The 17,602-nt window shown below is 38.8% G+C and overlaps 1 protein-coding gene across 2 annotated transcripts in view; it reads right to left on the bottom strand.

Moving 5' to 3' along the window:
- Positions 1–2,357: 2,357 nt before the first annotated feature.
- LOC123755065 (SET and MYND domain-containing protein 4) overlaps positions 2,358–17,602 on the bottom strand; it is a 61,083-nt gene continuing 45,838 nt past the window's right edge. For both annotated transcript variants that reach the window (XM_069332944.1, XM_045737530.2), the window contains exons 4-5: positions 7,833–8,318; positions 2,358–6,025 (exon numbers count right to left, since the gene is read on the bottom strand). In XM_069332944.1, the coding sequence (XP_069189045.1) occupies positions 5,342–6,025; positions 7,833–8,318 (1,170 nt within the window). In that variant the 3' untranslated portion in view covers positions 2,358–5,341. The remainder of the gene's footprint in view (positions 6,026–7,832; positions 8,319–17,602) is intronic.

Below are 17,602 nucleotides of genomic sequence, written 5' to 3'. Positions count from 1 at the left end.
ACTCTAGGAATATCAAAACTGTATTTATTTCTGGTGTGGTGCTCATGGGTTCTGTTACAACCTTCTATGAAGCTTTTAAGATCAGGATTGGCATTATAGTTTAGCGTTTTATATATGTATAATACACATGAGAGAATGTGCAGTGACTTAATATCTAACATATTAAGAGATTTGAGTAGGGGTATCGAGTGATGTCTGGGGCCAGAGTTGGATATTGTTCTAATAGCGGCTTTGTGTTGGGTAATTAGAGGACGTAAGTGATTTTGGGTAGTAGAACCCCAAGCACAAATACCATAGTTGAGATAAGGATAGATAAGGGAGTAATAGAGAGTCACCAGGGCAGGGCGTGGTACATAATATCTGATCTTAGAAAGAATGCCCACAGTTTTTGAAACTTTTTTTGATATATTTAGAATGTGTCCCTGGAAATTCAGCTTGTGGTCAATGAGAATGCCAAGGAATTTGCCATCTAATTTGTTACAAATTTGGGTATTGTTTATTTTGAGATTTATAAGACTAGAGGATTTATTGCCAAACAGAATATAGAAGGTTTTGTCAATGTTAAGGGTGAGTTTGTTGGCAGTTAGCCAAAGATGGACTTTATTTAGCTCAGTATTTACTGTGGCATTTAGAGCAAGAGGGTCAGGACTGGAGTAAATGAAGGTTGTGTCGTCAGCAAATAGAATTGGTTTGAGGTGTTGGGAGGCATTTGGAAGGTCATTAATGTAGATGAGAAAGAGGAGAGGGCCAAGTATGCTGCCCTGAGGAACACCAATGTTGATGGGTAGGGTGGGAGAAATTGTATTATTCACAGAAACATATTGGAGCCTGTCAGTAAGGTAGGACTCGAGGTATTGTAGGGAGTGTCCTCTGACTCCATAATGATGTAATTTAAGAAGAAGGTTATGGTGGTTGACAGTATCAAAAGCTTTACGCAGGTCCACAAATAACCCAACAGGGAACTCCTTTTTATCAAGAGCTGTATGAATCGAGTTAAGCATACTAATAAGTGCATCGTTAGTGCTTTTTTTGGGTCTGAAGCCATATTGGCAAGGGCTAAGTATATTGAGTTTGGCTAGATATGAGTAAAGCTGCTTGTATATAAGTTTTTCAAAAATTTTTGACAAGTTTGGCAGGATTCATATAGGTCTGTAGTTGTTAACATCTGTGGGGTCACCACATTTGTGGACAGGCGTTACTCTCGCTTTTTTTAGAATATCTGGAAAGGTTTGGAGTTCAAGTGACTTGTTGAAGAGCAAAGCAATAGCAGGGGCTAAAGATCTAGAGGCTTTTTTGTAAATTAAAGTTGGTATCTCCTCAAGGGCACGAGACTTGGTTTTAAGGGAAAGGATTATCTCATTGACGTCAGTGGAGTTAATAGGCTTTAGGTACAGAGACTGTGGATAGTTACCTGTAAGATAGTCCTTAATGTCAGTACTGGAAGATGGAATATCATTTGCAAGGGATGAACCAATGGAAGAGAAGAACCTATTGAACTCAATAGCAGAATCAGAGGCTGAAAGCTGACCATCGTTATTAGACAGGAGAGTCGGTTTGTTATTTAAAGATTTCTTTGATCCCAATATTTGTGAAATTGTGCTCCAAGTTTGTTTAATGTTGCTCTTTATTTGAGTAAATTTATCTTCGTAGTATTTAGTTTTGGCTCGTCTAATTATCTTAGATAGCAATAATGAGTAATTCTTTGAGAATTCTTTGGAGACAATTCCTAACCTATACTTCTTCTCAAGGTCGTGTTTTTTGTTAATGGATTTCAGTATTCCCTTTGTAAGCCAAGGATTGTTAAGCCTTTTGCTTGTGACTTGTTTTGTAAGCCTAGGACAGTGGGTGTTATAAAGGCTAAGAGTTGTTTGTAGAAAAGATTGCACTGCTAGGTTGATGTCCCCTATGTTACCTAACTCGGACTCCCAGTTGACATTATCAGCAGCAGTTATAAAATTGTTTATAGCAGTTTCATTGTGCAGCCTAAAGCTTAACTCCCTTGTTTCTAGAGGTGGGAGACCACAGTAATTGGGCATGAAATACAAATACTAGGTCAAGCAAATTTGCAATTTGAAAGAGAGGCATGGAACCCAGTATGTAACAAATGTGTGACAGTGTAGTGGTGTGCCAGTTCCACAGATACTATTGGCAATGGACTTTCTTAGTAGACTTTCATATTACTATCTTCAGAGCAGTGTGTTAGACAGTGTCAGTTGAGGTTAGGAAAGGTATCATTCCCAATAAAATTCACTAGTCATCCACCAGTAGAAGCCACAATTATGAATAGGACAAAATATCACTCAAACTATCCAAAGCAGTTGTGTATGTTTGTTACCAGTGAATTAGATAATAAAATCTTGTTCTTGTCAATCATTTAAATTTATTAGAGTAGCAGTCGGCAAATACATAACCCCAAGTAGCACTCTTCAAGTACCTGGACGCTTTGGTAACCTGTTAATTCCCCACCACCTGGCATCCATTATTGACCATGATACACTAATATAATAGTACAAGTAATCAATCTCTCTAATAAACTACACCATTTTTGTATGGGAGCCAGATTAACACAGGGGATGCTCACTGACTTAGATTCTATAATAGTCAGATCCTACATCCTCAACAGTTCTGCAGTGTGGAGCTTTAAACACCAGACACACATTCACATCCTTCAGACTCAGAGTGCAAGAGTCCTCCACAGAACATGGGTGCTTAGACAAACTGATAACTCACTTAAATTTATATCACCTTATCTACCTTCAACTTATCACCTTACACAAGAGGAACATTTAAAATTAAGAGAAGTACCAGAGAAGTTTCCTCGTTTATTTGCAACTGATGAGGATGAGACGGGCTTTTTTCCTCAAATCGAACACTATTCCAACAGGTATTCTCCCACCTGTTCAGACCCATCAGGGGAAACTTCCTGAACAAGCAAAGCTATTAATGTCAAAAGATGCTTTGACCAAGAGTTCTCCATCATCAGCAAGATGTTACAGGACACATCCACAGAGACATCCTACAGTAAACTTCTATTAATACTCATAATTTGGACAGTGTGATAAGATAGACTGAGTGCAAGAGTGGCAGACACTCATGTGACTGAGGAGGACCAAGAACACAGTTATAAACTACATTGTGATGTGGTGTGACTGTAATACAATACAATAATTGTCATTTTTTGTTACAATACAAAATACAATATTTTTGCTCTTTTATTACAATACAAAATACAATATTTTTCATCTTTAGTTGCAATTAACTTTGTCAGAATATCAGACTTATTAAATGCTGATCTTTCCAATATTTTTGCATTAAACTAGATGTTAATTATACATTTTTTTGTTTCAAATTTATGGTAGAAGAGGAGGAACAGTGTCAGAGATGATGGAGTCTTAAATTATCCTAGAAAATATTGTTTGCATTATTATTTTTATGCCATAATACTCTTTGCTTTTATTACAAATATATTCTTGAACAGCTTAATGATCATATACAGTATATTTTATTTGTTCAAGGATGAAGAGGATTGTCATTAGACAGTGTTACAATTTTTAAACCCTATTAGTGACATGATACTTGTTGTTATTATTTTTTAAATGTGCTCTCATGTTGTTATTTTTTTATTATCAAGGTGAAATGTGCAAGTCTTAAGTTTTCTATATTCTATTAATTATCAAATGTTGTTTTTGTCAAGAAGAACTATCAGGGACAGTCTTACAATATTAATCATATAATAATCATTATCGTTAACTCTGATATTATTCTTTCAATTGATTAAATTTTTATTGTTAGGGTGAACTGTTCAAGGACAATTTTATAATTTCTATGTTGTTAGTTATGCAAGAAATTCTTAACTTTACTACATATTACTTTTATTAACTGTAGATGAATAGTGTAAGAGAGAGACCCTTGTGTATGGAGAAATAGCAGTGTTAAATGTTGAAAAACAGTCTGGAACTCTTACAGTTGAAAACCCCACCCAAGGCGGCAGATGCACCAAGTATCATCTTTACAGGAAATGTCATCTCTTAAAACCAATGTAAACAAAAGTAAATAAATGGTTAACCCTTTATGTATATTGTGAGCTACACATTTCCTTACCTATAAACTAATATTGGTGGATTTAGTTTAATACATATAAACTGACAAGTGGGATTTTTGGACTCCTTGGATACCCATTGATATACTGTATGTAACTGTATGTTAGAGGGGCTAGCTTTAAATCTTCTTCAGGCAAATATATCTATAAGTTTAATTTTTAAGTTGGGACATAGATTAGCATAAGAAAATTCATGTTTAATTTCTACAAAATACACATGGTTTTGTCTTAATAGGGATACATAGGGGGTATGTAACAAGTTTATGTAACAAGTTGTAGGTAATGAGTTGTATGTAGCAAGCTAATGTAATGACTTATAGGTAGTGAGTTGAACGAACACTTGTGAACACACTGTGGTGAACAGAGATGGGAATGAACAAGTGAATAATGAACAAGGAAAAAGTGACTAGAAAAGTCTGCCTAAGAAATACTGAACTGAAATAGTAAGGCACACACAAGGTGATGAGCAGAGCAAAAACAAGGTGGATCTGCTTGTGTGACAATGCCCTCAACTGCCCTCGTGAGGTGGGGAGGAAGAGGCAACCGTACTAGTCAAAGACTAATATGGAAACAGAGGGCCACTAAGGAGTGGTTTGTCATCGAGGAGGGTGGTGATTTTTGTAGTGACCTGATGAGAGGTAAACACCCATCTCAACTTATTGTGACTGCCAAATCTCTTCTACAGAACTACCGTTGATTGCCTGTAGGGTTATCTTTAGTTAGAATGTGTCTTTCAATTACTTAATAGTAAACAGGAATGGTACTAGGTTTCAATGAGTGGTGCTTCGGGTGTTACAAGGGCTGAGGTGAGAGGTGGCACTGGGATGAGAGGCAGCTGGGGTGAGAGGCAGGGCTTGGGCAAGAGGCAGAGCTGGAGTGAGAGGCAGGGCTTGGGCAAGAGGCAGAGCTGGAGTGAGAGGCAGGGCTTGGGCAAGATGTAAGGTTGGGGAGAGAGGCAGGGCTGGGATGAGAAGCAGCGCTAGAGAGGTAGGGCTTGGGCAAGAGGCTGGGCTGGGATGAGGGGCAGGGCTAGGAAAGGAAGGGCTGGGGTGGTGGAGGTAAGGGGTGGGGCTGGGCAAAAATATAGCAGACAAGAGGGCGAGTGGGAAAATGGGGGTAGGGGGCAAAGATTGGGTATAGGTACATAGCAGAGGGTGGATGGGTGGGGGTAGGTGCATGTGTTTTGCCAGGTAAAATCTGTGGCTTTGCATACCTGTAGAAGGACTCTGACTCAAGTTACATTTAAGACACTGAACATGGTGGTTCTATGGCATTAACATATACACATGCACCACGTTTGTCAAATACAAAGCAAAGTGTATGCATAGCATCAATGAGAAGAAAGCACGGCTGCTTCACATACTTGCAGAAAAGCTTTATCAAAGTGCGCACCACTTTTATGTCTTTATCTGCATTGCTGCCTTTAACAAAGATGTTATACTTGGCAATCAAATAATCCTCCTGAACTCTTTGTATTTTCCTAGAGATGAGTCTGTAGTTGTATGGCGTCATACTCTGTCTACCTGGCACTTCTCTTTGGTCATATTTTAGTTGGCACTTGGGACATATCTTTGTGAAAGAGTTGATTGCTTCATTACATGTTGTGCACATTAGGAGTATAAGTTGTGACAAAGCCATGCAAGTTGGCCAGTTATTTTCACAAGCCTCACATGTACATGTGAAATGGTATTGAGTCTTCAATGTCAACCTCCTGAAAAATGTTCCTTCTTCAGCAAAACTTTCTCCATACAAGATAGTTAATGGTTTGCCAGCAGGAATGAACTGTATTGCTCTTACAACCTCTGTCTTACCATAGAAAACTGCAGTACAGTTTGCATTGCAAGAGTGATTCATAAGGCTTGATGCAGAGTAAACTCCACAACCGCACATTGTCTCATGACTCTGGCCGCTATTATTCAAAGCAACCTGTAACAGAATTATGTAAGATATTAGGTTTATTAGATAAGGTGAATCTCATATACAACATTATTTATTACCAAAATGCAACTGAAGAAAATATTAATACAGTACCTATATACTGTACTGGAATGTGCCTACATGCTACCACCTAAGGTAAAAACATCATGAGTGGCCGAGTGCTTTAGTGAGTCTACTCTTTGTAGTCCCTTGATAGCTCCCTAACTTTTGTTACTGGCACGACATTATGAATATGTAACCCATTCTCCTGTTTAGACAGTAGTTGTTTCAACTATGTGCTCCATAGTACTGTACAAACATTAGATAGTATAACTTTGTACTATTCACTTTATAGTCTGAAAAAATGAGGCTAAAACAAAAATATTTCTAGGCCTAGTATACCACACATTTTCCTCAGATATCATGTATTAGGCCTAGGAAGGTTAGGTTAGTTTAATTTGTTTTTGCAACAAAAATATAAAATCTTTTCCGGTCTGTTCAAATTCAGTAGAAGTGATTTCTACTTTCTAATTGTGTTGTACATCAGTATATGTACTCTGGTTCTCTTTGTTACTATAAGTACTACCAAAACAAGAGGAAGGGCTAGAATTTGCTAGGCTCCTGGCAATCATCTTCACTCGCTTAGTTAAACTTACCTTTGCAAACCATCTTGCCTGCCTCAGTGGGACTGGTAGCAGGCAATAACACCAGGAAATGTTTTAAAATACAGTAGTACTCAGAAAATTCAAATCACAAAATAGTGTATTTCATGAAAATCCAGAACAAATCTGCCCTACAGATTTTCCTGCACATTCAGATTAAAAAAAACAGTGTTGAATGTAATGAAACACCAGTTTCTGGGCGAGTCCCAGAGGCTTCCTGGAGCTAATGCACTGATTCAATGCCAAACTACTAGATACAATCAGTTGTGGTGTTCTGTTGACCTACCAGGGACCCCCCCCCTCCCCTCAGTGAGACACAGGGAGCAGTGGCCTATGAGCACTTTACATTTAAAGTTAATAATAATTGCCACCACATGGGAAGGCACCCAGAAAGTCAGCAAAACAAAACAGACCACTGCATGGTTAAAATTGAGACGGCAGCCTCAAAATTATCAAAAGAACTTCCCCAACTATGAAAACAACAAAAACAACAAACATTTTGTTAAACTAGTACAAGCTAATTTGTCCCACCTCCACCCTTTGCCTGGGGAAAGGAAGGCTGGGGTGGGAGTGGGGGGGTGTCAGGGATCCTCTGAGGCTCACCCAGACACTGGTGTTTAATTTCATTCAATGTTGATTTTCTAGGGGGAACCCATTGAGGCTCCTTGAAACTACTACTCATGGAGAAGGACAAAATAGGGCACTTACCAGGGAGGAGGCAGCACTGCAGTTAACAAAGCTGACACTATCAGTTGCAACAGATGACCCAAAGCCACACAAGGCCACTGAAGACCACGAACGTTCACAAGATACCTGACCATTAAGATCCTATTTGATCTCCAAAACCCCCACGCTCAATTATCAGTCCAACACATAGTAACTATCCACCCTCCCCCTCCCTCCAGGCAAAGCTTAACAAATGAAATTGATGTAATAATGAGGCAACATTAAAAGAATTGACAACACATTGATTAAACATTATTCAAGATGTTTTCACAATGGATGCAATAATTAATAATCTTAAAAAAATAACAGAATACCTAAAAATTAAGAATGGATAGTTTAGATGGTTAAAAGTTATCTGGTCCTTCACAAGCCAAATATTTATCTATGGAAGTGCCATGGAACAAAGCATATATACTTGAATTATTTACCGTTAAAAATCCAATCGCTCTAGCATTACAGATGAGGTTCATCATATGATGGATGAGTGTGCTGCCAGTCAAGATAATGTCTTCAAGACTTGGAGTGAAGGGCTCGCCATCACAACTGATGAAGTAGCGCCCACTCAGCTGCAGAAGTTTGGTTATAATAAAAGCTTGTATGCATCTCCTAAGTAAGTCTTTTGAAGATCGCTTTTCTTTGTTGGTTTTCAGGTGATACACTGAAGTATAATCTGCTGCATCATAGATTCTATTTTTATTGAAACCAAGATTCTTGGGAGGCTGATTTTTGGCATCATGTTGCAGGAGTGGTATCATCTCCTTGAGCTTGGCATGCGTAGTCTTCATCATTATTCTGTATGCTAATGCAGGATTTCTTCCCATGTCCAGTGCACACAGAGTTGGCATAATAGGGCATTCTTGAAAATGCACATCTGATAACCCTCGTGTTCGACATTCCTCACTGCAAAATATCACCTAAAAAAAATTATAAAATAATTATTAATTAATAAGAAATAATCTAGTACAGATAGTAGGCTATATATTTACTTATAACCTTCATAAAAAGTATTATGATTATTATTACAGTATTAATATTATTATTATTGTGTAATTCAGGCATTAACCCTATAGTGTAGTTATCATCACACCCTAACACTTTCGCGCTCCCGGCAAGCGAGAAAAAAACTTGCCCCTAGTGCATGCAAAGTTTCGGACGATCGAGTGGCAACACTGAAAAGTGTATACAGTACTCTTTTCATTGTCCTGACCTTAATTTCTTATGTATGTATTTCATTTTTGTAGCAATGTGTTTGAAATAGAATGTTCTTGAAGAACATACATATAAAATGTCACCAAAGCATGAGTTAGACCAGCACCAAATAATGAACTACGTTGATCACTAGCCGTGAGCGCCAAATAGCAACGAAATGTTTCTACTCTTTTCAGGGTTGTCAACTCCACACTTGTCCTACAGTGTTAAATTTGGTATCACTGAGATCCCAATAAAATTCCCTACGCGGACATATGCATATAAATGTAGAATCATGGTCACGGCCCACCCGCAAGAGTGTGGGAAGTGGCCGAAGTGTTACCCGTTGCCGCACACCCGACAGCACATCGGCGATACCCCTATTTAAAAGTGAATACTCTTTTCACTGTTCTGACCTTAATTTTCAATGTATGTATTTCATTTTTGTAGCAATGTGTTTGCAATAGACTTTGATACCAGATGCGCTTAAAGCAGCAGACATTGCCCCTCTACACAAGGGTGGTAGCAAAGCATTGGCAAAGAATTATAGACCAGTTGCACTAACATCCCACATAATAAAAGTATTTGAGAGAGTGATCAGGAGTTAGGTCACTAGATTCATGGAAACCAATGACCTCCACAATCCAGGCCAACATGGATTTAGAGCAGGAAGATCATGCCTCTCACAGCTACTTGACCACTATGACAAAATCACTGAGGCATTAGAGGAAAAACATAATGCAGATGTCGTGTACACAGATTTTGCAAAGGCATTCGAGAAATGTGACTATGGAGTGATTGCACACAAAATGAGGTCAATGGGTATAACTAGTAAAGTAGGACGCTGGATACTCAATTTCCTGTCGAACAGAACACAAAGAGTAACAGTCAATCAAGTAAAATCGAGTTCAAGCGCAGTTAAAAGCTCTGTACCTCAAGGTACAGTCCTTGCACCACATATATCTGATATTCTCATATCAAGAAATGTGACTATGGAGTGATTGCACACAAAATGAGGTCAATGGGTATAACTAGTAAAGTAGGACGCTGGATACTCAATTTCCTGTCGAACAGAACACAAAGAGTAACAGTCAATCAAGTAAAATCGAGTTCAAGCGCAGTTAAAAGCTCTGTACCTCAAGGTACAGTCCTTGCACCACATATATCTGATATTCTCATATCAGATATAGACAAAAACACAAGTCACAGCTTCGTGTCATTCTTTGCAGATGATACAAAAATTAGCATGAAAATTACCTCTGCTGAAGACATTGATAAACTACAAACAGATATTAACAAAGTTTTCGATTGGGCAGCAGAAAATAACATTATGTTTAACGGTGAAAAATTCCAGGTACTCAGGTAGGGTAAAAATGAGGATCTTAAACATAATACAGGGTACAAAACACAATCGAATCTGCCCATAATAGGAAAACAGCATGTCAAGGATTTGGGAATAATGATGTCCGACGACCTAACGTTTAGGGAGCATAACCAAGCAAGTATTGCGTCAGTCAGAAAAATGATAGGATGGATTACGAGAACCTTCAAGTTCAGAGATCCCATCACAATGGTTGTACTCTTCAAATCACTTGTGTTGTCCCGTCTTGAGTACTGCTCAGTACTCACTTCCCTTCAGAGCAGGAGAGACTGCTGAAATTGAGGGAATACAGAGAACATATACGGCACGCATAGACGAGATAAAGCACCTAAATTATTGGGATCGTCTCAAAGCTCTCCAAATGTACTCACTAGAAAGGAGACGAGAGAGATACCAAATAATATACACATGGAAAATACTGGAGGGACAGGTCCCAAATCTGCACAGTAAAATAACAACGTACTGGAGTGAACGACATGGAAGAAAATGCAGAATAGAACCAGTGAAGAGCAGAGGTGCCATGGGCATAATCAGAGACACTGTATGAACATCAGAGGCCCACGGTTGTTCAACGTCCTACCAGCGAGCATCAGAAATATTACAGGAACAACCGTGGACATCTTCAAGAGGAAACTAGATTGTTTCCTTCAAGGAGTGCCAGACCAACAGGGCTGTGGTGGGTATGTGGGCCTGCGGGCTGCTCCAAGCAACAGCCTGGTGGACCAAACTCTCACAAGTCAAGTCTGGCCTCGGGCCGGGCTTGGGGAGTAGAAAAACTCTCAGAACCCCATCAACCAGGTAACCAATCAGCCAGACTGTTCTAGAAGAACATAAGTATAAAATGCCATACAAGGATGCGTTAGACCGGCACCAAATAAAAAACTACGTCGCTCATTAGCCGTGAGTGCCAAACAGCAACGAAATGTTTCTACTCTTTTCAGGTTTGTCAAGTTTAGACTTGTTGTACACCGTTTTTATTTGTAGCACAACGATCACAATACAATTCCCTACACGGATATATGCATATAAAATCAAAATAATGGGCAAAGCCCCACCTGTAGCAATGCCCAAAGTCACCTTACGGCAACCCGTTAGCCACACCCATAGACACACCTGCTACACTCGAAAAAAACTTCATGAAGTTTCCCGTTTACTTATAGAAGTTATGTGATACATTGTTCATTTTGGTATCAAAATACTCGCAATAAAATTGTCTACAAAACGTATAAAACATAATATCTTATTTATAAAAACTTATTCAAAGTATGTGTACTTACCAAGGGAAAGATGATGGTAGAACAATAAGTTGAGCATTTTTTGATCCACTCCACCACCTTCAGGTCAACGGTCCTGAAGTTGCTCAACAGCTGTTTCATAAGTGGAGTGAATCTGTTGCAGGTGGTTACTTCTTTTCCACCCAATATACCTTTTTCCAGTGGTATCTGGTGTAGCAAGGTATAACACACAGTCCAACATCACACATTTTGCATCCTATGCTAGTGTTCCTCCTTATACCTGACATGTACCAAACATGACACTTTAGACGGTTTGGCAGTTTTATAATTTCTACAATTTCATATGTGAGCTTGTAGTTGAGACGATTTTCTGAATCAACAATACATCGGTTTCTTTTATGAGGAGGAGGACGACTTGTGTCCGAGTCTTCTGTCACACCCGTCTCGTCTAAGGGTTCTGTACCAGATATCTCGTGTTCTGATTCAAGTGAGGACGCATGGCCTTGAGGTGTTGAAGTAAATAGAGGCCGCCTCACACCAGATGGTCCGGGTGTTGACACGGCGGCAGCATCAGCAGGACTTACGTCAGCATTTATGTCTGGAGCCTGTGGCAGGGTTGTAGTTGTTGGAGGCCATTCTTCAGCATCCCACTTCAATAGGAACCAAATTGCCACCTCGTGAAACTCTAGCAATGTTAGCTTCCTGCGATCACTTGTGTTCTGCCTGTACAAAACAAATGCATTATGGAAAGCCATTTGCATAAAATAAAACGTGATCTTCGTGGTCCACTTGTGAGTTTTTCTTACGAACTGGTAATACTTGACCATTTGATCGAAGTGATCAATACCTTTCATGAAGCGATTATAATAACAAATTGCTTTTGGTTTGTTCACTGTTACCTGCTCGTGTGAAGTTGTTCCGTCACGTTAATGAATTCGTTTCTTTCGCATAACTATCTGAGTGTCTGCATTGTGGCAGTTGGTAATGATTGAGGCCACTCGCTTGTCTTTACAAAGTATAACGAATGTGTTATCTTTGAGGCGGTACAGGGAGGTATTCAATGGAAGTTTACCCTTTGCTTGCTGTTGCAGTTCCTTCGGTAATTATCTAAGTGTAATTACCTAAGTGTAGTTACAGGATGAGAGCTATGCTCGTGGTGTCCTGTCTACCCAACACTCTTTGTCATATAACGCTTTGAAGCTACTGACCGTTTTGGCTTCCACCACCTTTTCACCTAACTTGTTCCAACCGTCTACCCAGCAGCCAGCATGTAAAGTTTTGCACCATATTTGTCTGGTTTGTTGGGACTGTACACCTTGAAAGAGAGTCGGCCATGCCATGCCATCGTTCCTTCATCCAAACGCAATTCTTTCTTTGGAACGTAAACTTCTGCAAATTTTGTTGTAAAATGATCGATCACTGGTCACACTTTTATCAACCTGTCAGTATTGTTCAAGGGAATTGCATTGTTATTATAGGTATGGAAGAACTGGAAGAAATGGAAGAACCTCATGTATAAGGTAGCACTCGTGGGACACAGTCAGTTACCCACAACACTTAGACTTATACCTCATACTGAAGTAAGAATCTTTAGGTCACCAGGAGCAACAGCTCATAACTTGTATAATAATTCCTCACTAACACCAATTATGTGTTAACCATTTGGGCTATACAAATATTTCAATATACGGCTGTCAGCAGACTGTCCATTATAGCCTAAATTCAATCCATAATTACTGATTCCCTCAAGTCAGTGGATTCAATAACATTTTAGGATCCAGTATACTAATACAAATTACTGATCCCATACTAATTAATCATTACTAATCCTGATAACATTTTATTCCACAATTAGGAAGTACATTCAGGAGTTAAATATTATTTATGGCAGTAGAATACTTGCCAAACACAATTCTCTTGTGTTCATTTAATTTCTTATACACATAATTTCTACCAGTGTATATATTATATAAAATTACAAAATCCAAAAACATAGCACTATTTGCACATTATTGCACCACATTTATTGTAGTTATTATGCCAACCCAACAGAGGTAGGATATTTCAGACTGACACGGTACTAAGATTTGTACAAATTCAGTCTACACCATTAGCTGCATTAATAGGTAGGATTATTACCTAACTAGTACTGTTAGACAGTGCTGGGGCATTATTAATTTATGTAGTGCTGACCCGAATGGGTGGGATTAACCATTTATTGTGTAATTATATTTTATTACATATTTCTATGTACATCTTTGAGTGTTACTGTAAGTTCACTACCCATCCAAGGCTAATTTTGAAGAGCTAAGCTAAGGAACACCTGTAGTGAGACCAAGGTACCACTCAAATCTTAGTTGCTTATTATTAGGTAGGTAACTAACCTCTAAATGAGGTAAATTACAATCAGCCTCAAGAAAATATCAGGCTGTCAATAATTATACCTGCTCTACATAAAGGAGCAAGTACCATAGCTGTCCAAGTAGCTATATAAGCCCTATAAGGTTCAAACGTACAGCCAGAATGGCTACTCCTGCACAATTAAGGAGAACCTGTATTGGCCTGAGAGGTCTTCAAAATCACCTATCAAGACTACTTGACAAATGTGACAACTGTTTAGAAACCAACTCAATTGACTTCTTCGAGCTAAACATTTCCACAAAGGTGGCTAGCCAAAAATATGTCCAAGTGAAGGATATAATCGAGTTTTATAGGAACATACTCCTTAGCAGTAATACTGACCCAGACAAATTGCGTCTGATAGAATCTGATCTTGCCAACTATGAAAATAAAATTCAAAACAAGTTAGATCAATATAACAAAGTGCTTGCGACACAAAATGTTCCTGAGTGGATAGAACATTTTTATAGTAGACCTACACCCGAGCAAGCACCCAGCTCAGATGAAATACATGAGCTACCTCAAAATGAGGAGAATCCTCTAATCAATACTGATCACTATACAGGATCAACAACTGAAGTTCAACCTTCATTTTCTACCATCTCATCTAATACAACTTCACGTAATAATTTATTTACAGAGTCTGATCAATTTTCAGACAGCTCTTCTCAATGTTCCCTGGATTCTATAAATTCAATGCATGAGGCTACTGAATTAACTAGCTCCTCACAGGAACCCAGAGAAACAAGTGAAGCTGCAGATGAAACTCTTAGTGAAGCTGCAATAATCAGTGAATCTGAACCAGAAAATGATAAAGCTAAAGCTGCAGCAGCAGCCGAAGCTGTAATTAAAGCTGAGGCTAAGCAAGAAGCCTTAAGCAACACAAGTAATGGTCACAATTACTCACACCAGCCTTCTAGAGTAAGTGCTAACAATGAGAAGACTGTTATAAACCTTGTACACCAATTACTAGATTTGTCTCCACCAGAACAATCAGTTGACTCTTTACAAGCCTTTAGTTTTCAGCTTGAGTCACTGTTAAATTCCTTTAGTAAAGACGTGGATCACCCAACTGCTGAGTGGATGACTAAAATAATCATCCAAAGAAAATTGTCTGGTGACACACTCAATAAGTTATATGTATACCAGAATAGTAATGTCCTGTTAAGGCAGGATATATTTACAGGTTTGCGCAATATGAGCAATCATACAGCAAACCAGGCACTTAATGCCTCTTCTGAATGCACCAAAACTGTACCCACATCAGTTTCCTTACCTGGAACTCCTAAAGTGACACTGTCACCAGGTAATAAGGGTACTAATAATCAATGTAATAACAATAAGTCAAACACTGATTCATCAGTAAGGCCCAAGAGCCCCACAGGTGCTCCTAAGAGACCTAATAGTCCAAAGAGCACTCCCAAGAGGCCCACAGGTGCTCCTTAGAGACCTAATAGTCCAAAGAGCACTCCCAAGAGCCCAGTAATTGCTCCCCAGAGTACACCAAGTACTCACAAGAGAATAAATAACAAGCAAATGCAAGCAGCAAAACCATCACAACCTGCAGGTACTGTTTTACCTAAACCGGTAACCCCTAAACGAGCTGTAGGATGGGGAATGTGCTTGTTTTGCAATCAAAAACATTCTCTGTACAAATGTACCAATTACCCCAATAGAGACACAAGAGTCAGACGACTCAAACAGTTACACAAATGTACTAGGTGTCTCAAATCCCATAATGTTAATAGCTGTGACACCCCACTGAACACCTGCAATAGGTGTAGAAGGGGCAAGCATCATGCTGCACTGTGCAGATTAGTTAGGACAAATTATGTCAATCCTAGAATAGGAGGTAGAGAATCTACACCTGTACAGTGCTGCAAGGTGCGAGATGTGTACAGCGTAATTTCACAAGCGTCTCAAGTAGATGCTGCTTTGCCCACTGCCCAACTTCAAGTAAAGAACAAACGAGCCAAGATCACCACTCGTGGACTATTTGTTCAAGGTTCTCAGAGAACTTTCATTACTCAAAAGGCAGCAGAGGCACTCAATTTACAACCAATCAGACAGGTAAAATTAAACTTGTCAGGGTTCATGATAAATCAAGGAACCCATGAATACTCAGTAGTTCAACCGCTTGTACGACTAGATAGTCATGCCAAGGCTGTCCAAGCCATTGTTGTAGATCAAATATCTTTTGACCTAAATATTAAGGGGTCTGGGGTACACAGCCCACTTCCTGCAGGAACGTGAAATTAATTTGGCTGACAACAAGTTAACGTCTGACCGCCTTAACAATGTAAATGTACTAGTAGGAGCAGACTACTATTACCAGTTCATAACTGGACATGTTAAACGATTGGGCATGAATATGCTCCAATCTGCAGGTGGCTACTTACTTACTGGTAAAGTTCTGAATGTGAACAAGCCTAAGCCTGCCAACAATAATAAATTAGTCAGCAGTAAATCAATTCTCCAGCAGCAAGCTAAAAGGAGAAACACAGCTGAGTAATAAACCCAGATTGAATGTAGTACAATTAGTATTCGCCGAGATGTTTCATAGCTCTCAGTGGAAAACCAGTGGTCCGTACCTAAAACAAGTACAAGTCACAGCGACCAAGCCATTGAATCCACTGTAGACTTAGAATTATTCTCGACAAGTAATAATTGACCACACTCAGTCTCCCTAGGTAATTGATAATATTAGGCTAGAGAATCCAGCACTCCCTAGGTAATTAATAATATTAGGCTAGAGAATCTAGCAATCAATGCATCTAGCATTTCCTGAATTTAGCAATACTATGAAGTCATCAAGCAACTTCTATAATTATAAATTCACTGGGACCAAGGTCCAAAATACTTGCACTTGAGGTTTGTCAAGAAAACCTTATTAATACAATGTTTTCTGCACTAAGAGTTAGTGAAAATACTTGCATCAATTTTTGTTTGAGTTGTTTTTCTTTTGTTTCTGCTTAATTATTGTAGGAACGCAGCACGAACAAACTTGCAAACTTACCAATACGTAAGTGAATCTCCAGAGAGCTAATAACCCATGAAACGTTTAGGTTGGGAAAATGTTACAAATTATCTTGAATAGGATTAATCATAGCAGTAATTAAATTTCCAGCAACCTTAGGTTTCCCTTTGTTTAATGCATTATCATTAAACATCAGCATTGTTAATTAACATGCTTAATGAGCTCACTATAGCTCACCTGTGAATTAACGTAATAATTGAGTGCTTTATTGTTCCCCATGCGATTACGAGCTCAATATTGCTCGCCATGATAATTGAACGCTACAATACTCCATTGCGTTAATTCGAGTTCAATATAACTCACCCTGTTAACATGCTTAATGAGCTCAATATAGCTCCCCATGTTAACGAGCTCAATATAGCTCACCCTGTTAACTCTGTTAACGAGTTCAATATAACTCACCCTGTTAACATGCTTAATGAGCTCAATATAGCTCCCCATGTTAACGAGCTCAATATAGCTCACCATGTTAACGAGCTCAATATAGCTCGCCCTGTTAACTGTTAACGAGCTCAATATAGCTCACTCTGTTAACTGTTAATGAGCTCAATATAGCTCAACCTGTTCACGAGCTCAATACAGCTCCCAATGTTAATTTGAGTACATTATTGCTCACAATTTAGCTGGAATAACTTCACTAAGAATTAGGGAGTTATTACAATTAGCTTAGTCCTCTACTTAGGTAGGTTAGAAATTTAAACCATTTATTTAGGTAGGTTTAGGGACTTTAGTTAGTGTCAACTGAGTACTAGCCTAGTCTGTACTCACAATTAATTGCAGTTAACTATACTTAAAGAGACTGATTTAATAAACTCAATTTTCATTTAAAGGTTGAGGATGTATTCATGAGTTTACAGTGTCAAGCCTATGAGCTGCAATTCAATTAGCTCATAAGTCAGAATGACTAGGCTACTAATCTCACTGTCAACTCAGAATCTTCCTTGATTTTAATAAACA

Source organism: Procambarus clarkii, chromosome 28, assembly GCF_040958095.1.
Source record: "Procambarus clarkii isolate CNS0578487 chromosome 28, FALCON_Pclarkii_2.0, whole genome shotgun sequence".
In the NCBI taxonomy this organism is placed as follows: domain Eukaryota; kingdom Metazoa; phylum Arthropoda; class Malacostraca; order Decapoda; family Cambaridae; genus Procambarus; species Procambarus clarkii.
The sequence above is the reverse complement of the archived record's forward strand: the minus strand, read 5'-3'. Positions and strand labels throughout refer to the sequence as shown.